General features: G+C 36.2%; 1 protein-coding gene across 10 annotated transcripts in view; it reads left to right on the top strand.

The window, feature by feature from the left end:
- The window catches only part of CEP85L (centrosomal protein 85 like), a 235613-nt gene that overhangs the window by 199823 nt on the left and 14109 nt on the right, over positions 1-21681 (top strand). For all 10 annotated transcript variants that reach the window (XM_015137522.3, XM_015137520.3, XM_077999312.1 and 7 more), the window contains 5 exons: positions 8085-8264; positions 14825-14977; positions 16730-16884; positions 20247-20364; positions 20843-20893. In XM_015137522.3, the coding sequence (XP_014993008.3) occupies positions 8085-8264; positions 14825-14977; positions 16730-16884; positions 20247-20364; positions 20843-20893 (657 nt within the window). The remainder of the gene's footprint in view (positions 1-8084; positions 8265-14824; positions 14978-16729; positions 16885-20246; positions 20365-20842; positions 20894-21681) is intronic.

Raw genomic sequence — 21681 nt, 5'->3', positions numbered from 1 at the left:
TTCGTTCCATATGCCCTATTATTTTTAGTGCGTGATTTTCAGGAATGTCTATATTGCGTTATGGTAGAAGCACCTGTGTTAACTTTTAAAAAATTTATGAACTTAACTTTTTAGAGCAGTTTTACGTTTGCTACAAAACTGAATGGGAAGTACCAAGATTTCCCATATCCTCCATATCTTCACATGCGCACAACCTCCCCCACTATCAACGTTTTGTATCTTAGGGTACATTATTTATAATTAGTGAACCTATATTGACACACCATTGACACTCAAAAGCCATATTAGGATCACTCCTGGTGTTGTGCATTCTAAGAGTTTTGACAAATTAGTAATGACATGTATCCACCATTATAGTATATCATGCAGAGTAGTTTCACTGCTCTAAAAATTTTCTGTGCTCTGCCTGTTCAATCCATTGGACCCCTAGCAACCACTGAACTTGTTATTGTCTCTATGGTTTTGCCTTTCCCAGAATGTTATGTAATTGGAATCATGTAGTACATACTATTCAGACCATCTCTTTTTAAACTGGCTTCTTTCGCTTAGTAGTATGTATTTAAGTTTCCTCTATATCTTTTCGTGACTTGATAGTTCATTTTTCTTTAGTACTGAGCAATGTTCCACTTTCTGGATATATCACAGTTTAGTGCATGATTTTCCAGTGGTTTTCCAGGAATGCGTATATTTGTATTATAGTAGAAGCACCCATGTTTACTTTTTTTTGAGATGGAGTCTCACTCTGTCACCCAGGCTGGAGTACAGTGACGCGATCTCGGCTCACTGCCACCTCCGCCTCCCGGGTTCAAGCAATTCTCCTTCCTCAGCCTCCCGAGTAGCTGGGATTACAGGAGTGTGTCACCACACACAGCTAATTTTTGTATTTTTAGCAGAGATGGGCTTTCACCATGTTGGCCAGGCTGGTCTCGAACTCCTGACCTCATGATCCTCCTGTCTTGTCCCCGCTCCCCACACACACACAGTGCTGGGATTACAGGTGTGAGCCACCGTGCCCAGCCCCACCTGTGTTAACTTTTTAAAAAATTTATGAACTTTATTTTTTAGAGCAGTTTTAGGCTCACTACAAAATTAAATGGGAAGTACCAAGATTTCCCATATCCTGCATATCCCCATACATGCACAACCTTCACCTACTGAAGGACATCTTGATACTTTCCAAGTTCTGGCAATTATGTGTAAAGCAGCTGTAGTGATATAGGAAAAACCAAAGATGCATTTTCCCCACTCTGCTCTGCACTCAGCACAGTACTTCTGACACCACATGTATGGTATTTGTTTCCCTACACACCAAGCAGTCAGTTCTGCATATTCTTCAGCAGACACCATCTGGGTGTCTGTCTTCTAATTTAATCCTGACACTGTATGTGTAGAGATAGTGTCAGAACCCACAGATTGAGGACTCACTATCACAGGACTGCCCTCCACTCCAGATGCTAATTTCAAGTCCCAGATGCTTCTTACCAACTGGCTATAAATCAGAGCTCACATAACCCCCTCCCTGGGTTTGATTAACTTGCTGGAACTCAGAAGCATCTTATTTACACTTACCCATTTGTTATAAAGGATATTAGAAAAGATACAGATGAACAGCCAGATTGAAGAGATACATAGGGGAAGGTATGAGATAAGGAATGCAGAGATTCCATGCCATCTCCAGGGGTGCCACCCTTCAGGAGGGAACTTCTACATATTCAGCTCTCTAGAAGTTCTGTAGACCTAGTATTATTTGTTTTTTAATGGAGGATTCATTATGTAGATGTGATTTTTTTTTTTTTCTTTTTTTGAGACAGAATTTCTCTCTGTTGCCGTGGCTGGAGTGCAGTGATGCAATTTCAGCTCACTGCAACCTCCACATCCTGGGTTCAAGCGATTTTTCTGCCTCAGCCTCCTGAGTAGCTGGGACTACAGGCATAAACCACCACACCCAGCTAATTTTTGTAGTTTTAGTGAAATGTAGGGTTTCACTAGGTTGGTCAGGCTGATCTTGAACTACTGGCCTCAAGTGATCCACCTGCCTCGGCCACTGAAAGTGCTGTGATTAGAAGTGTGAGCTACTGCGCCTGACCTGTTATTTGTATATTTTGGATAACAGGTTTTTTTGTTTGTTTTTAGATCAGATGTGTCTTTTACAAATATTTCTCCTGGTCTGTGGCTTGTTTTCTCATTCTCCTGCCATTGTTTTTTGGAGGGAAAAAGTTTTTAATTTTAATGAGGTCCAGCTTATCAGTCCATCATTTCATGGATTCAGCATTGATGTTATATCTAAAACATCATTGCCATAGCCAAGGTCATCTAGATTTTCTACTTTTTTTGGGAGTTTTATTGTTTTGTATTTTAGGTCTGTGATCCATTTTGAATTAATTTTTGCAAAATATATAAGGCCTGTGTCTAGATTCTTTTCTTTCCTTTCCATGTGGATGTCCAATTGTTCAGCACCATTTGTTGAAAGGGCTGTCTTTTCCCCTGTGTTGCATTTGCTTCTTTGTTAAAAATCAGTTAACTATATTTATGTGTCCTATTTCTGGACTCTCTATTTTGTTGCATTGATTAATTTTATATTTTATCACTAAAACCACATTGTTTTGATTACTGTAGTCTTATTATAAGTCTTGAAGTTGGGTAATGTCAGTACTCAAACTTCGTTCTTTTCCTTTAATATTGTGATGGATATTCTGGGTCTTTTGCCTCTCCGTATAAACTTAGAATCAGTTCATTGAGTCCACTAAGTAATACGCTAGGATTTTGATTGGGATTGTGTTGAATCTATAGACCAAATTGGAAAGAAACAACATGTTCACAGTATTGAGTCTTCTATCCATGAACATGGAATATCTATTCATTTATTTAGTTCTTCTTAGAACATTTTTAGAAGAGTTTTATAGTTGTCTTCATATAGATCCTGAACATATGTTGTTAGATTTATACATATCTTATTTTTTGGTTGCTAATATAGATGGTAGTGAATTTTTATATTCCACTTGTTCATTGTTGACATACTGGAAAATGATTGACTTTTGTGTGTTAACCTTGTATCCTGTAACCTTGCTATAATTAGTTCCAGGAAGGTGTTTTTCGTTTGTTTTCACTGTTCTAAAGTTTAATAAAAAACACAATTTACCAGTATTTGATATCTTGTGAAAGCGTTTTTAAGTTAAGAATGGAAATGTGCGTAATACATAATCAAATGCTAGGAGGCCTCAACTCCCAGTAGGTCCACACTCAGTGTTGTTTTAGGTTCTTCAGGATCTTCTGTTAAATCTATAATGTCAATCTCCTGTTGCAGTGAACCCATCATTTAAGTAGGACTCTTGGTATTCTCTTTTAAATGTAGCTTTCTTATTGTGGGCAGTCTTAGAGTCTTCTGCTCTCTCATCATTGAGTCTGTCCTTCTTTCGAAGCATCTCTCCAGTAACATTTGTTTTTTATTCATTTTAGCTGGGGTTAGCTTGTGGGCTTACCGAGACTGTGACTGACAAAAGTGCACAGTTGGGAAAGAGGCGCGGATGGAAGTGGGAAATCAAATAATAGGCAGGCCTTACTCAGACTAAAATAAGTGTTGGATTCTAGCTTAAAGCCTGCCACCAGATGCAACTGTATAATTGAAGTACATCAACTCATTTGCCACTACAAAGACTGCCACTAGATGCAACTTAATTGTTACTTGTCATTCACTGATAGGGTTTTGATATGCATCTGCAAGCAATTGATTTATTATGGTCTCTGTGTAGTCAGACCTCTCTGCTAATGTTAATCTGTATTTGCAGTCGCTTCGTAGTGCTAGAATTACCACCGCAGCTCCACCTCAAATCACCAGGCATTGGATTCTCATAAGGAACGTGCAACCTAGATCCCTTACATGCGCAGTTCACAGTAGGGGTCACACTCCTATGAGAATCTAATGTAGCTAATCTGACAGGAGGCGGAGCTTGGGAGGTAATGCTAGCCATGGCAAGTAGCTATAAAAATAGATGAAGCTTCACTCGCTGGCCCACTGCTTACCTCCTGCTGTGCAACCCTGTTCCTAATAGGCCATGGGCCGGGGACCCATGGTCAGAGTTCTAGGCTGCCGGTTTGATTCTCTCAACACTTTCCATGTTTGCATGGTTTCTGAGGCAAAGCTGGATGTAATTTGTTTCTCTATTATTAAGGTTTTCTCCTTACCCTGGCTTTTTGCAGGAGTTTATCTTTGCTTTTCTGATGTTTAAATATAATACGCCTATTTGCAGTTTTGTTTTTTGTTTTTGTTTTTGTTTGTTTGTTTGTTTTGTTTTAGTGTTTGTCTTACTTGGTGTTTTCTGACCTTCCTGGATCTATAGTATGGTGTCTGATGTTAATTTGGGGAAATAGTTATGGTTCCTTCAAATACAGCATCTGTTCCCTTCTCTATTTTTTCTCCTACTATTCTTATTACATGTATTTACATCTTTTGTAGTTTTACCCCAGTTCTTGTATATTGTTTTTTAAGGTTTTGTTTTTTTTTTTCTCTCTCTTTTTCAGTATTGGAAGTTTCTGTTGTCATATCCCCAAGTTCAGGAATTGTTTCCTCAGCCAGGTCTACTCTGCTAATGAGTCCCTCAAAGACATTCTTCATTTCTGTTAGTGTTCTCAATCTTTAGCATTTCTTTTTTGTTCTTTCTTAGAATTTTTATCTCTACACTTAAATTATCTGTATGTTCTTGTATACTGTCTACATTTTCTATCATAATCTTATTAATCCTGGTTGTCGAAAATCCCTGGTCTGATAATTCTGACATTTTTGCCATATCTGACTCTGTGTCTGATGCTTTTCAGTCTCTTTCAACTGTGTTTTTTGCCTTTTTGCATGTCTTGCGATTTTTGTAGGAAGTAGACGTGATGTCCAAGGTTTAATAAGTGTGGTAAATAGAGCTTCAGTAATGCAGTGGTAAAGTGTGCAGGGAAGGGGAAGTATTCTATAGTCCTGTGATTAGGTCTCAGTCTTTTGGTGAATTTGTTCCTCTGGATTGTGAACTTCAGTTTTCTTTTGTTTTTTTTGTTTTTTTTTTGAGACGAGTCTCGCTCTGTCGCCCAGGCTGGAGTGCAGTGGCCGGATCTCAGCTCACTGCAAGCTCCGCCTCCCGGGTTTAGCCATTCTCCTGCCTCAGCCTCCCGAGTAGCTGGGACTACAGGAGCCCGCCACCTCACCCGGCTAGTTTTTTTTTTGTATTTTTTGGTAGAGATGGGGTTTCACCGGGTTAGCCAGGATAGTCTCGATCTCTTGACCTGGTGATCTGCCCGTCTCGGCCTCCCAAAGTGCTGGGATTACAGGCTTGAGCCACCGCACCCGGCCTGAACTTCAGTTTTCTAAGATTTCATCTTTCCCCACCCTTAGGTGGGACAGGATGGCAGGAGGGCAATGGAGTTGGTATTTCCACAGGGAAGGCCAAAGGAGCTTGATTTGTGTATTAACCCTCCTCTCTGTGGAAGGCTGGAGTTGGCTGGAGTTGGGTTATTTCGTTTACCCCAACTAGGTTAAGCTCTGATAAAACACCAGCAGTTTAGGCTCTGGTAATATAGTTTCCCCTGAGGGCAGGCATTTTTAAGAACAGAATGCTCTGGCATATTTTAAATGGTTCCTTTTCCCCTCCCCTTGCCAGAAACAGAAGGGGATTTTCCTCTGGTACTCACTGAAGATCTTGTAGTACTCCTGGAGGTAAAACTCACAGACTGTGGAAGCCTCCTGTGTGATTGGGTCCCCATGGAATTTTTAACTCTCAGATTTGTCTACACCAAGTCTCTAGCAATTCATTAGTTACAAATTTTCCCACCCTGGCTCTTCTGCTTATGGGGTTTTGCTTTATTAGTTTATGATCATCTGTTTCTACCTATCCTTTTTTTCCAGTTTTGAAGACAGTAGTTTGCCCTGTGACCTCATTTCTCTCACAGATTTTAGAAGACTTGTTGATATTTCAGGTTTTTCAGCTTTTTATTTTATTTTTTAGGACTGAGTGGTGACTTCTGATCTCTTTACATTCCGGGCTAGAAACTGGAAGTCTGTATTAACTTTTTATAGTTTCATAGCCTAGCCATCTTCCTGAGTTCCATATCTACCTTTCTGCCTGATGTCCATCTCTACTTGTACGTTCAAATGAAATCATAATCATAGACTCTAATTATATTAAGTATATCTGCTTAAGTATAACCTATTTTTCTATATAACCTACTGTTCTTCTTTATATTTACTTCTGCCCAGAATATAATCTTCCACGTTACTTAGACAAAATCTTAAACCTTGGTTATCTTTAACATTAATTTTCCATTCACATCTTTAAACAATCATTTTCTCTAAATCCTCTCACCCTGCTTCCAGTTTCTTCATTCTGTTCTCCATGCTCTATTTCAGCTCCTTGTTTCTTTTCAGCTAAATTAGTTAGAATAATTTCTTTAAATAATACATCCATATTCATTCTCAGTGAATCTTGTTCACTGCATCTAGCTTTGTCCTATTTCTTCTAGCACTCTCTTGTCTTTTTCCTCTCTTCTCTTCCCTTTCATCAGACTTGCTGAGAGTCTAGACACTAGACTGAATGCCGGGGAATATAGAGATTTACAAAGCCAAGTTCACAATTCCTGGAATTCTACAAGAAGGTTGCGACCTACATTTGTAAGTTTTCCCTTTTATTCCGCCCACTTGTAACCTATAAACATGACAAGATATTCTTTGTATATTCTTTTTAACCTTTTAAAAAATGTTCTTTCTAGAATGCCTGTTCCTTTTTCCATTCTTGCCAGAATCTCCCTATTTCTCAAAATTCGTCTCAAAAGCCACCTCTCCAGAAAAGCCTTTTCGTCATTCGCTCAATGTCTTCATGTATTCTACTTCCTCTCAATACTTTGTACTTAACATGGCCTTTATTTGGCTACCATATTCATTCTGTTCTATATTATAATCATCTAAAGGCTTCTCTTATGCCTCTGATTAAAATTTGAGTTTGTAAAGGGTGAGTCTGCCATCTTTGAAATAGCCTGGACCTGATAAATGCTATTTATGTAATGGTTGAATTGCATGCTTACCTTTTGGGAAAGTGTCAGTTCTTCAAGGCCTAGTTCAAGTTTACTTCTGTAACACCCTCCCTTAGCTACTGCACATGTAACTATCTTAGCACTTTGTTTCCATTGTCTTTTTTTGGTCTTTTTGTGTGTGACACATTAAACTAGTGGGATCTTATTTTATTAACTGTAGAATCCCCAGCACCTAGCACAATGCCTAACGTATGTGCTTAGTAAATATTTTTTAAATAAATGGAAAAATAACCTCTTTTTTTGCTTTTGCAGTACCTTGTTGATATCTTTTACAGCACTTAACCACATGCTGAGTTGTTTGAAGGAATATTTATATTTCCTGCCTTCCTCTTCCAGATTTTGATCTACATGGAGGAGAGGGAATATTTTCCCTTTGAAAAGAATTTCCTTCAAAGCTTTGCCCATAGAAGCAATAATACATTTATTCATTCAACAATTATTTTGTGAGTGCTTATTTTGTGCCATTTTTTCTATGCAATAGGGAATATAAGATGGACACTTTGAGATGGACAAGAATCCCCGATTCATGGATCTTTCTTTCTAGTTAGAGAAACATTCTATTTGTGCATATTGATTTTAGTATTAGCTGGAAATGATTACCTGTGAAGACATTTTTCTTTAGTTTTTATTTATTTACTTAGAACTTTCACTTTTATATGATTAATTTACATATAGTACTATTTACATGTTGAAGTATACTTTTAAGTCAAATAATAGCTGTTTTTCATGAAGTTTCTCCTATATCCTGGGAACCTTACATACTTTATCTTTCTTCAAAAAACGCTGCAAAGTAGGCTTTATTGTTTCTGTTTTAGAGATGAGAAAACTGGGGTTTTGAGATGATAAATAATTTGCTTTAATTATGGTGCATAACTAGGAAGCAAGAGAGCTGGAATTTAAATCAAGGTGTGTCTGTTCATACAGCCTATATGTACTCCTTATATTATACTTCATTTCCAATTTCTTCACATTTGTTCAAGACAAACTTTTAAAGTCTTACCTCCTTTTTTCTTTCCTCACAGCCACAATATGAGAACACTTCACTCCAGACACCATTTTCAGAGGAATCAGTTTCCCATTCCCAACAAGGGGAATTTGAGCAAAAGCTTGCATCTACTGAGAAAGAAGTTTTACAGCTTAATGAGTTTCTCAAACAAAGACTAAGCCTATTTAGTGAAGAGAAGAAGAAACTGGAGGAAAAAGTAGGTATTTGTAATAAAATTGAATTAGGTCAACATTTCATCAGCATATAATTATTTGTCTGTCATTTACCCTGTCAGGTGTCATACCAAGGTTATATATACACTTATGTGGAGGTGATTAATTTTGTAGTAACTTTTGAGAAGCCTTCTGCTATCTGCAGAAATCCAAGGATTTTCTTTGAGGATAGAAATGCTCTTGTATATCTTTATAACAAATAGTAAAATATTTTTAAAAATCAATTGTGTACACCAAATAACTGTTCTTTTCCTTATTAAATCTATGATTTCATTTTTTTTTTTTTGGCATGTTGGGCATAAAGGGTTGGTAAATGAAGGTGGCTTATCTTTAATAGTCATGCAACTTAAGTTATTAAACTGAAGCCCTTGATTCAGAATAATAAGCTAAAAGCCAAATATACAGACAGGAACACTGTTTGATCTTTCTGCCTTTATTAAAAGTATTTTCACGTATTTTATCTTATTCCATTTTATTATCATTCATGATTAAGTAGGACATGTGCTAGCCCTAATTTATTGAAGAGGTACAGATCCATGAGCTGCATAGTGGCAGCAGTGGTTTTAGCCTTCTCTTTTAATCTACTCAGCTTAGTTTTGAGCCTCCCATTCAAGTGGTCATAGAGCAGATCACCATGATTTTCTTTTTTCTTGCTCATCAGTGCTTACTTTATTTTTTTCAATTTTAGTTCCATAGTTTTTGGGGAACAGGTGGTTAGTTACATGGATAAGTTCTTTAGTGTTTTTTTCTGAGATTTTGGTGTACCTGTCACCTACACATTGTACACTGTACCCAATGTATAGTCCTTTGTCTCTCACACCCCTTCCCGCCATGTTCCCAAAATCCATTATAGCATTGTTGTGCCTTTGCATCCTCATAGCTTAGCTCCCAGTTAAAAGTGAGAACATATGCTGTTTGGTTTTCCATTTCTGAGTTACTTCACTTAGAATAATAGTCTCCCACTCCATCCAGATTGCTATGAATGCCATTATTTTGTTCTGTTTTATGGCTGAGTAGTATTTCATGGTATACATACACAGACACACACACACACACACGCGCGCGCGCATGCCACATTTTCTTTTTCAATTCATTGGTTAATAGGCTGATTCCACATTTTTGCAATTGCAAATTGTGCTGCTGTAAACATGTATGTGCAAGTGCTTTTTATGTAATGACTTCTATTCCTCTGGACAGATACCTAGTAGTGGGATTGCTGGATCAAATGGTAGTCTTACTTTTAGTTGTTTAAGGAGTCTCGACACTGTTTTCCCTTGTTGTTGTACTTGTTTACATTCTCACCAGCAGTGTAAAAACATTCCCTTCTATTTCATACCAACATCTATTTTTAAAAATTTTTAAATTATGACCATGCTTACAGGAGTAAGATGGTATCTCATTGTCATTTTAATTTGAATATCCCTGATAATTAGTCATGTTGAACATTTTTTCATATGTTTGTTGGTCATTTGTATATCTTCTTTGAGAATTATCTATTTATGCCCTTAGCCCGCTTTTTGATGGGGATTATTTGTTTTTTCTTGCTGATTTGTTTGAGTTCCTTATAGATTCTGGATATTAGTCCTTTGTCGGATGCATAGTTGTAATATTTTCTCCCACTTTATGGGTTGTCTGTTTACTCTGACGATTATTTCTTTTGCTGTGCAGAAGCCTTTCAGTTTAATGAGACCCCATCTACTTATTTTTATTTTTGTTGCATTTGCTTTTGGGTTCTTGGTTACAAACTCTTTGCATAAGCCAGTGTCTAGAAGAGTTTTTTTGATGTTATATCCTCTAGAATTTTTATGGTTTCAGGTGTTAGGCTTATGTCTTTGGTCCATCTTGAGTTGATTTTCGTATAAAGTGAGAGATGAGGATCTAGCTTTATCCCAGCACCATTTGTTAATAGGGTGTCTTTTTCCCACTTTATGTTTTTGTTTGCTTTTTTTTTTTTTTTTTTAAGACGGAGTCTCGCTCTGTCGCCCAGGTTGGAGTGCAGTGGCGCGATCTTGGCTCACTGCAATTCTCCTGCCTCAGCCTCCCGAGTAGCTGGAACTACAGGCGCCCACCACTGAGCCTGGCTAATTTTTTGTATTTTTAGTAGAGACAGAGTTTCACCGTGGTCTCGATCTCCTGACTTCATGATCCTCCCGCCTCGGCCTCCCAAAGTGCTGGGATTACAGGTGTGAGCCATCGCACCCGACCAATTTTTCCTCACTCTTTAAGTTGATACCTGTATATTATATAAAATAGCTATCACTTCCACTCCTCACAGACTAGCCTTAAACAGGGGAAGACCCTCACTAATCAGTGTTGCCGGAGAGGGGGGATTTTCATATCTTTGTACTAGTTTAACTCATTTTTTTTGTTGTTAGCATCCTTTAGGCTTCAGGGGAGTATTCTAGGTCCCATCGGTACTCAGACAAGCGAAATTTCAGCCAGTCCCTTGACCAGACTTCTGAAAAGTCAGATTGTTGGATATTCTGTCCATTGCTTTCCCTGTACAGGGAGAAACTTGAATCTGTCTTCACTCATTGCTGTGTGCTGAGCTGGAGCTGTGAACTATGGAAACTGCTAGCCTAGACCATCATCTCTGATCTCAGTGATCCCAGGCAGCAAGAGTGTCGTGGTCCTATTAGTGTTCCAAGACAGGCAAGGCAGAAGGCAGTCTTCTGAACAGCACCCAGAAAAGTTGGGATGTTGGATGTGTGATCCAACTATTTTCTTTCCCAGCAGGTTTCCTTCTGATCATATGCTGTATTGGGGGTAGGATTATAGAAGGTGTCTTGCATTTCCTTAATTGCTTCAATGTGCCTGATTTTGCATTCACCCAGAGTACAATAGCTTCTTGACTAATTTTTGGATTTCTTAAAAAGGGAATTTGTCCATGTTGGGGGTTTTATTATTTTTTTAATTGAATCCACATGTTGGGGGGAAGGAGAGTCCAAGACTTGCTCTTCTGCCATCTTGCTGACAGTACTCCCCCAGGTCTTTAAAAATATAAATCAAATTCTTCCCATGGCCTGAAATACATTTCCTAATTATATATCCGTAGGTTCTGCCAATCTTCCTCTGATAAACTGTGTATTGATACCCTGGGTGTTACAGTTGCTCATACAGCTCAGGCTTTGTTTCTGGTATCAGGATCTTTACACAGAGTGGCCTTTTGGCGTGGTAAATACGTGGCTGCTTTTTTTCTCCCACTTTCAAGTCATCTATTTATGTGTTCAAATCTAGCTTAATATTTTTCCCTTCTACTCCTCCTTTCATATGCTTATAGAATTTTATTCTTTTTTTTTCCAGGGCTCAACCCAATTTGTATAATCCTTATTTTTTAAATTTCTCTCTAAGCTCCTTGAAGGCAGGGGGATTGTATTTGAATGTGTCACTGTGGCATATGTAGCACCATTCATGGTGCCTGGCATATTGAATGTATTCTGTCAGGTAATTTTTGCCAGGATGGAAGAGAAAACAGTAAGGTAGACTAGGGAAAAAACAATGAGAGAGAGATCAAAGTTGTCAGAGTGGGTGCCTAATGGAGCAAGTTCATAGGAGACATAGGGAAGGGTTGATAACAGATGCAAATATGGTAGAGTTACTCTTGGAAAAGAAGAGGAGTAGCTTCTGTGTGAGTGAGGCAATTAAGAATGGAAATGTATGTACCAGAGAAACTTGAGTAGAGGGGATAAATGTAGAGGGCAGAGTTTGTGTCAGAGCATATGGAGATGACTTCAGTTCTTGAAGGGAGCGCATAGGTTAGTAAGAACAGGCTCCTTGGTAACAAATCAACTAAACAAACAGCACTTTGGGTCCACACAAGATTGGATCATATTGGTTTTTTTGGCATTTACTCTGTAATCCTTATCAAAGACAGATTCTATGACAGAAAAAACAATGTGGTAATAATAATAGAATTCTTTTGAGTTCTTTCTTTAAAGAGACAGACAATAAAGAAAAGTAACCATTTGTGAACCTCTTATAAAACTTGTCCTTTCTGTTACCTTCTAGGAATGATATCAGTATTGCATCATTCCTCTTTGAAAAGAAAAGCTTAGCCTTGTATGAATAGAATAGAGAAGATTTACTAATGACACCTCATTTATCTGGAGGTGATTAATGCAGTTCAGACTTGAGTAACCTCTATTTGTATGGAACAACACAAAACTTGGCAGTTCAAAAAAAATGAAACACCAGAAAACAAAACAGCGAGCTTGTCATCTGTGAGCAGGGCTGAAAAAAAACCCAAGACCCAGTGAATATGTATGATCAACATGTGACCAACAAATAACAGAGACAGTGTCCCGTAGGAGAGTGTTGGCAGCAATTTGTGATCAAGGGAAGCAAGCTTGACGTGACAGCAAAGAGAGTTGGCCAACCAAAAGAAAAAGAAGAAAAGTAGGACATCTTTGCACACAGACAGACCTATGCCAGTCACTGCTTTTTGAGGCATCATTTTGTCACATTTAATACATTTAGACAGTTGAGTCCAAGTTAGCATTAAGTAAACATAGGTTGCTTTATCATGTTTACCTCTGTAATGTACAGGGTCATTTGCTAAGGCTAGAGCAGGCTTGGTTGATGGGAAATCCAAGCACAGCTGGTTACTGAAATAAGAACCTGATAATGAGTCATAAGGAAGAACTGAAAGAAAGTTGATTTTCAGTCAGATGATCTAGATTCAAATTCGACTTCTGATTTTATGACTTGTTAAGTCACTAAAGATCTTTGGGCCTCACCTGTATTAAGGGAGTTGTATTATATGGTCACCACCAGTGCCAACAGTATGTAAGGTTTTCCATTCTGATAGATCACAGGGTAAACTGTCACACCAGCACATTTACCTTTAATCCTAAGAAAGCCTCAAGACGTAATAGGATGTGTTTGTCTTACCAGTGTTGCTTCTTACCAAAGGTCATAAGTAGATGCTAACGTCACTGGTGAAATGAATAATTTTTCCACATGAAGTTTTAAAAATCGTTACACATTAGACTTGAAAGAAATTAGAAAATGCATGAAAGAAACTAGTTTCTTTCAAATTTTATTAAAGCTAAAGAACAAGTATTGGCTTTAATAAAATTTGAAAGAATAATCCATCTTACTTCTAATTATTGCCAGTTATTTTCCCAGTGAATATGGGAAAACACTGTAAAAATATTTTAGAACCCTGTAAGTTTGAAAAGAGGATTAAATGTTTGGAAGATTGGTAATTTAAGGTAAATAGGAGTAAATATGAAAGAGCTTTGGCTATGAGATATGAAATTTAAAGATTGCATATTTCATGGAATGGTAGGTAAAAAGTACCTGAAAATCTGACTTTCAGCCTGTATGAATTGGGATTTACTAGAATCATTATCATGTGTGTACATACCATGATATGTACACGTTATCAGTTGTACATACCAACTGAAATATGTGTTCAGTTACCATACTTTATCAATCCTAAAATGACATCAATAGTAAGACACCTTTATTTTATGGTTTTTAGAAAGAAAATATGCTGCAAATTCAGTTATGACACAGTGCCTTAAACAGTAGTGTTGCTTGAGGTGTGGATTAGTTTCACTAGTCCATTATCTGCCCCTAAGTATTTGGTATATTCTTTCAGCTTTAGTTGCATTGTTTGGTGCATGATAAGCAATTTCTTTGCAAGTCTGTTAGTAATGAAATAGTTTTAGTTACTTGCAGTATCTTCCTCTCTTCGTTCACATAAAGCATTTGGGTATAGCTATGCAAAAACTAAGAAATCGGAGTCATTCCTTCAGAGATGAATACTTCACTGATTTCAAAGGCTTTTTTTCTGTGCCTGTCTGGGCACCCAGTAACATTGTTCCATACTAAATTGTAATGTAACATTGTTTAGGCATTTTAGACATCATTTAAACTCAACACATAGTTTGTACATATATATAACAATATTGAAATGACAAGGATATGAACAGCCTTGACCAAATTTGCACATGTGTAGGCAATAAAAACTACATCACTACTGCCCCCTGATTGATGGCAATTTATAGGATGCCATCCATGGTAAAAGCAAATACCCCCTAAACTCTTGATTTCAGTGACATAAATTTTTTTAGGTGTAAATCTTTTTTTGTTTTTTGTTTAAATTGAGACAAAGTCTTGCTCTGTCGCCCAGGCAGGAGTGCAGTGGCACAATCTCGGCTCACTGCAACCTCTGCCACCCTGGTTCAGGTGATTCTCATACCTCAGCCTTTCAAGTAGCTGGGACTACAGGCACGTGCCACCACGCCCAGCTCATTTTTTTGGTATTTTTTTTAGTAGAGACAGGGTTTTGCCATGTTGGCCAGGCTGGTCAGCCCACTTTGGTTTCCCAAAGTGCTGGGATTACAGGCATGAGCCACCACACCCGGCAAGTGTAAATCTTAGAATGAAATAAGGTAAATCTTAATTGAGTTGCTAGTGGCCTTCGCTATAACCTGAAACTGTTGGTGAATTCAGCAGTGTCTAATAGTAAAGTGTTGGTTTTGCTACATCTTTTAATGACTCAAAACTAATGAAGATTCGTAATTGTTTTCTTCAGCTTAAAACTAGAGATCGATACATTAGTAGTCTGAAAAAGAAATGCCAGAAGGAATCTGAACAAAATAAAGAAAAGCAGAGAAGAATCGAGACCTTGGAAAAGTATCTGGCTGATCTTCCAACTCTAGATGATGTACAGAGTCAGAGTCTACAGGTAACGTGAAATAAAATGCTTATCTTTAAATGACATGAAAACATGTTAACTTGACTCTTTAGAAACTTGGCTAACTATAAATTAAATCCATGTGTTTAATTGCTGTTTTGGGGACTTAATTCTAATAAGAAACTTTGTTTATCTAAGCATGCATAAGTAGATATTTCTTGTCAGTTAATAAGTGATTACCTTCCTATTGATCCTGTGTTGTAACTCTGTTAACTACTGTAGAAGTTAGTTTCTAAACCAGTCTGCCAACCACTACCCCATACACACACATGCACACTCCCCCAGTTCTGGTGCTTTCCAACAGTCTCTAGGATTCACCAAGGCTCTACAAGACCTTTTGTTAAGTATCTTCCTGGATATTTATTTTCTTCATTCTTCTTAACCTTTATATATATATTTTTTTCTTATACCTTGACCTATGACCTCAATTCACTCCTCTGACTTCTACTTTTTTTTTTTTTTCTTAACAATACCTCAGAGTCTTTCTCCTAACTCAGGTGAGGCCCACTGTCTTGAAACCTTATTTATAAATCCACTAGATCTACTCTTCATTCTCTTCCCAGAGTTGTTCTAAGCCAGGGATTCTCAACCTCAGCACTATTGACATTTGGAGGCAGATAATTTTTTGTTACAGAGGTCTGCCTTGATCATTGAAGGGTGTACTTCTACATCCATATATCTGCCCTCTACCCACTAAGTGCCAGTAGCAGTGCTCCTTCTCCTTTATCCCAAACCCAAAATGTAAACAGATATTTCCAAATGTCCTCTGGGGGTAAAATTACCCTCACTCGAGAGTCATTAGTCTAATCTAAGGAGTGTCACTGTGCATCCTGTAAGACCTATGTTGCATTCTCTGTTTATTTTACATTAATTTATAATTTGTAAAAACTAAGATTAAAGTCAGGAAGGAACTTAAGGACTGCAGGAGGTTGCATGAGCAGGAACAGAGGGCAATGTGTATTAGAAAATATGTAAGAAAATACCTAACATCCATTGGGGTGGCAGTTAAGGGTCTTGAACAGATATTTGTACACCCAGGCTTATAAGATAATTATTCACAATAGGCAAAAGGTGGAAGCAGCCCAAGTGTCCATGACTAGATACATGGGTAAACTAAAGGTGGTATATACACACAGTGAAATACTGTTCGCCTTAACAAGGAGAGAAACTCTGACACATGCTATCATGTGGATTAACCTGGAGGATATTTTGCGAAGTGAAATAAGCTAGTCACAAAAAGACAAATACTGTATGATTCCACTTAATGAGATACCTTAAGAATTCAGTCACAGAGACAGAAAGTGGAAAGTTGGTTACCAGGGAATGGGGGGAGGGATAGATGGGGAGTTGTTTAATTGATACAGAGGTTCAATTATGCAAGATAAAGAGTTCTGGAGATTAGTTGCACAATGTGAATATACCTAACACAACTGCACTGTACACTTGAAAATTGTTAAGACAGTATAAAGTTGTATATTTATTACAATTAAAAGAAAAATAAGTTTAAAATTAACCTTTCTTAGTCTTCTACAAATTTCTAACCCCATTCTCTTCCTTGTAATTCCATTCTTGTAGGTGCCTTTCACACAGAGGAGATGGAGTGCTAATACTCTAGATAAAATGCAGTGTGATTTTTTTTTTTTTAGCTACAAGTCTGTCAATCCCTGCCAACACGGTAACAGTTTCTAATAGAAGCATATTTAATATTTCATGTGTAATGAACTGTAAAAAATTTCTCCTTAGCTGCAGATTCTGGAAGAAAAAAATAAGAATTTACAAGAGGCTTTGATAGATACAGAAAAAAAAATTGAAGAGATCAAAAAGCAGTGTCAAGATAAAGAGACACAGTTAATATGCCAGAAAAAGAAAGAAAAGGAGTTAGTAACTACTGTTCAGAGGTAAGAAAATTTTCTGAATCCTTTTATGTTATTTTATTCATATTTTTCATAAAACATTTTACTTAAACTAATTTATAAGTTATTTTACTCTCCTTAATTTAAAGATGTACTACAGGATGCTCATCCCTTTTCCAAACTGCTTGTGAGCAGGAATGTTTTAGATTTCAGATTTTTTTGGATTTTGGAATATTTGCCAAGTACTTACCCACTGAGCATCTCTAATCTGACAATCCAAAATCTGAAATGCTCCAATGAGCATCTCCTTTGAGCATCATTTCCATGCTCAAAAAGTTTTGGATTTTGAAACATTTCAGATTTCAGGTTTTTGGATTAGGGAGTCTCAACAATATATTGATATCTTGCCAAAAGTTTCTGTTGAAAATAGTAAAAATAAAAACTCATACAAATGAAGACTGAAAATATTAATACAAACCCTTTATCTAATGGCTTTATCAAAAAAAATAAGTAAAAATTGTAAACAACAAAAAAGGGGCCAGCAAAATACTCGAACTGCACTCCTTAATGGAATATATCAAATTGAAGTAATTGGCTCCTATTTCCCTTTACTGCAAGTAAAAGATACAGCAGTTTTGCCATCTATCTTCCAGATTTACTTACATATCTTGCCTCATGGGACTCAATTAATACAGTTGTAAGTACAATGAATACCATTTGCAAATTCAGTTTGTGTTTATTAAACTTGGAAATTAATATTGGATCCCTGAAAAACCTAAGGAAGTATTTTATATGTATAGATATGGATGTTCTGTTTTGCAAAACTTAAACCTTAATATTACCAACTATAAATAGATAAAACTATCCTGAAGAATAAAACAACAAAGGAACAGAAGCGAAATGCAAGAAATATAATCTTCATACTTACATCAATTTTACAATTCAATTTATTCTTAGCTTTTCAATAAAAATCCATCTGATTCCATGTTAATTTCATGTTAATATTGCTTTACTACTACTTTGAGTCTTAAATATGCCTTGTCCTACTTTTTTCTTTGGGTTTCAACGCCAAAAAATTTTTGATTTCTGGGACAATTCAGTTTGAATGAGAAAACATATGTTTCTCATCATCTCAGCTCCCAAAACAAATCATATACCTTTAATTCTGCTTTTGTCTCCTATTTCTGCTGCTTGTTCTTAAATTTTCCTTTTTATAACTTTTCATCTTATGCCCTGTTCTTTAGTGTCAGAACAACTTTCTGATCTGCACTAATTCAACCATATAGCTTTTTCTTTCATCTTTACTGATAAAATGAAAAGAGACACTATATCTGATCTGTCATATAGAGCATTGTAATTATAAATTAAAGCTGTGTTGCTTTAGGAACAGAATTAGCCACACCTGAAAATAATTTGAGTGTTGCTTTGTTCTGTTGTGTGCTTTTAGATTGTATGCTTTTCTTTTATTTAGACTTTATCTTTTATTAGGTTTTGTGGAAACACTGAACCTTATATTCTTGTTTTGGAAAGATTAGTACGGTGCATTTCAGATAACATTTTCCACTTTTAAATTTCATCTTGATACTATCAGAGATGATACCATGTCCAAAAATTTCTCTTGGTTTCAAATAGATATAAAGGATCAAAGGGTTGAGGATGGTATCACAGTTTTTTCAGCTCTATAAGATAATATTCCTTGAGTTCCAAAGAACTTCAGATGTATATGTGACTGTGAATTATATAATTACATTTATCTGTTTTATATAATATTTCTAAGCTTCCTGTTCTGTGAATACTTAAGAACATTTGCAATTTATACATTAAATAAGAAAAGCTTCCCATTAGACCTGAAAATTAAAGTGAAAAAGATGGGTGAGCTCCTTAGTAATGCAGTAGTAGGTACCACTTTAACAGATACTTTACTTTTTGAATTAAACATGTTATATAACCTAAAAATGTATAAATGAAATAAAATTTATTGGGCATTTTTCCATGATAGTTCCTCTCTTCATAGCTGGCTCATTTTTTTATTTGAAAGACTTTAATATTTTAAATACATATTGTTTCTCATGAAATGTCTGGAAGTAGTGTCTTGACACTGAATTGGTAAAACAAAACAAACAAAAATCTCATTCTGAGATAGAAATAATTTGTTTTACACTTCAGACTGAAAAAAGCAAATAATTATGACAATGTATTACACAGCAGTACACTACATCGATAATAAATACAAATGTCTCTGGCGCCATTATTTGTAAACGTCTGAGGCCCTTATTGTACCATCTAGGACTGTCAGTTCTCTTTTCACAATCTGGATAGGGCATTTCTTCTGTTTTTGAAAGACAAAGCATAGAATAGCCATAATTCTTGAAAAAAAGAAAAATAATGAAAATATCAAAACCCAATTTATAAGAAGTCTTCCTTTTAGTACTCTGCAATGCTTGAGTATGACTCAAGCTAAAGTAGAGCTATTTCCGGTTTCTTGCTGCTATTATTTTGGTTTTGTTTTGGTAATTATTGTCTAATGATGTGACTTCTTTTAACCAAACATTACTATTCTTTCTTTCTAGCACCTTCCCCCTCTGCCCCTTTTGCCTTTTTATTTTGAATCTGCAGTCTTACTTTTGTTGTTTCCCCTTCTAAAATGCAACTGTGTTCCATGGATAGCATAAGAAAGTGTTCTGTCAAGTTATAATGAAGAAGAACTCATGAACACAGAGAAGGGAACAACAGACACTAGGGCCTACTTGAAGGTGGAGGGTGGGAGGAAGGAGAGGAGCAGAAAAAATAACTTGGGTAGTAGGCTTAGTACCTGGGTGACAAAATAATCTGTACAGCACACCTCCATGACACGAGTTTATCTGTGTAACAAACCAGCATGTGTACCCACAAACTTAAAGTAAAAGTAAAAAAAAAAAAAAAAAAAAAGGAAATGAAAGAGAAATGTAATTCTGATGGTTTAGGCAACAGCCGTTCTTACAAGCAAACTTCTGCTGAGCTTAGAATAAAGGACAAAAGATGTGTATACATATTCTTAGGTTCTGTGCAACAGTCATCTTAATCAAGGAACTCTGCTTTTAGAGGAAAAGTAAAGAACACAAGTTAGACTTCAGAGCTCAGATTTGGGTAATGAAGAACTTCATCTGGGCCTAAGGATGTCACATACTGAGCAACTCTGGACTCTGGTCTCAAATTTGCCATTTCTGAAAAGATCAGCCTCTAGCTAACTATGGACCCTTCTTACTTGTATGAAATAAAAGTAACACTTTTTCATATACTGTCTGTGGGTCTTGATTATTGGTTGATTAAAAAATACAGAACCTAAAAAGGACATCATTTATGTTGAAATCATTACCAATATCAGCAAATAGAGCTTATTTTCATCATATAATTGTCTTTTGAAATAGTTTGCAACAAAAAGTAGAAAGATGCCTTGAAGATGGAATCCGCCTTCCCATGTTAGATGCAAAACAGCTTCAGAATGAAAATGATAATCTCAGACAACAAAATGAGACTGCTAGTAAGGTCAGTAGATACCTTTGATCATAAACGTGAAATCTATACTAAGTGGATATGTGTGTATAGATACATAATTTATAGCTACTTTATGTGATTTATATTTTGTAAATATTTAATTGCTTATATAATTTGCAGTTTGAATGTCTTTGTTTGAAGGACCATAGCAATTCAAACAAAATTAAATAATTGAAATAAAAGTCAAAACAAAAGGATATCTTTTTCCTTCCTTAATTATTCAGTCTGTCTCAAAGTTATTCTTAAAAATTGTATAAATTTGAGAAAAGTTTTATCAAGAACTAGAGGAAGTCTTTTGTAGTTTTATACTTGTGTGATCCAAATCATAAGAATACTTTCAGTTTTTTAAAAAGACCCTTCTTAAAAATAAATTTATAAATTTCTGTGCTGTGTTTTCTTGAAATGTTGGTACTTTTAAGAAGCAATGTAAAAATTATTTGAATCAGATGTATTTATTTTTTTGTTTTAGATAATAGACAGCCAACAAGATGAGATTGACAGAATGATTTTAGAAATTCAGGTAAGGAATATTTTGTGCTTATTTTAATTTAGCTATATTCTGATATACTCTTAATGCTTATTTAACCTGCAGATATTAAAGCATGCATATATTGTATGGAAAGATAATATGTATAGCACTGAGGTAGAGTTGCAAATTCTTTAATATTAATCTTCCAGTTTTTGCTGTTTGGTAAATTAATCCTTCAAAAATTATAAAGATTCATCAGTGAACAAGTCACATGCCTGACCATTCTAGTGGGGTGAGTTGGAGAGAATACAAAACCAATATAATGAATGCCAGGTGCTATGAAAAAAATTGCTGTTAAAAATGTTATTTTAAAAAGTAGGCTAGAGAGTGCTACATTTAATAGAGTGGTCATGATGTTTTTCCTGAAGAGGCAATATTTGAGCAGGGATCTGAATGAAGACATCCAGGGCAAGAGCATTTCAAGCAAAGGGAGCAACAAATGCCCTTTATATACCTGGTATGCTCTAAGAACAGCACACAGTCTGTTAGCCTGGAGTTCAGGAATTGTGAGGCCGTTATTCTAAGTGTGATGGGAAGCCATTGGACATCTTTTGCTGAAAAATGTTTAGCTCTATACCTCCTAATTTTACTGTTACTTCTTAAAATCAAAGTAAAAGTAGTAAATGATTTGCCATTATATACAGTCTTTGTCTTTTGGTTGTATTATTTATCAATAAATGTATGAGCCTGATGGATTGATTGACAGAGGTTATAAACTTTATTTTGTATTCCTACAGACATAACTTCAGTTGTTCCATAACCCATTAGAATCTCTAGAT

This window comes from Macaca mulatta, chromosome 4 (assembly GCF_049350105.2).
Source record: "Macaca mulatta isolate MMU2019108-1 chromosome 4, T2T-MMU8v2.0, whole genome shotgun sequence".
Classification (NCBI taxonomy): Eukaryota; Metazoa; Chordata; class Mammalia; order Primates; family Cercopithecidae; genus Macaca; species Macaca mulatta.
The sequence above is the reverse complement of the archived record's forward strand: the minus strand, read 5'-3'. Positions and strand labels throughout refer to the sequence as shown.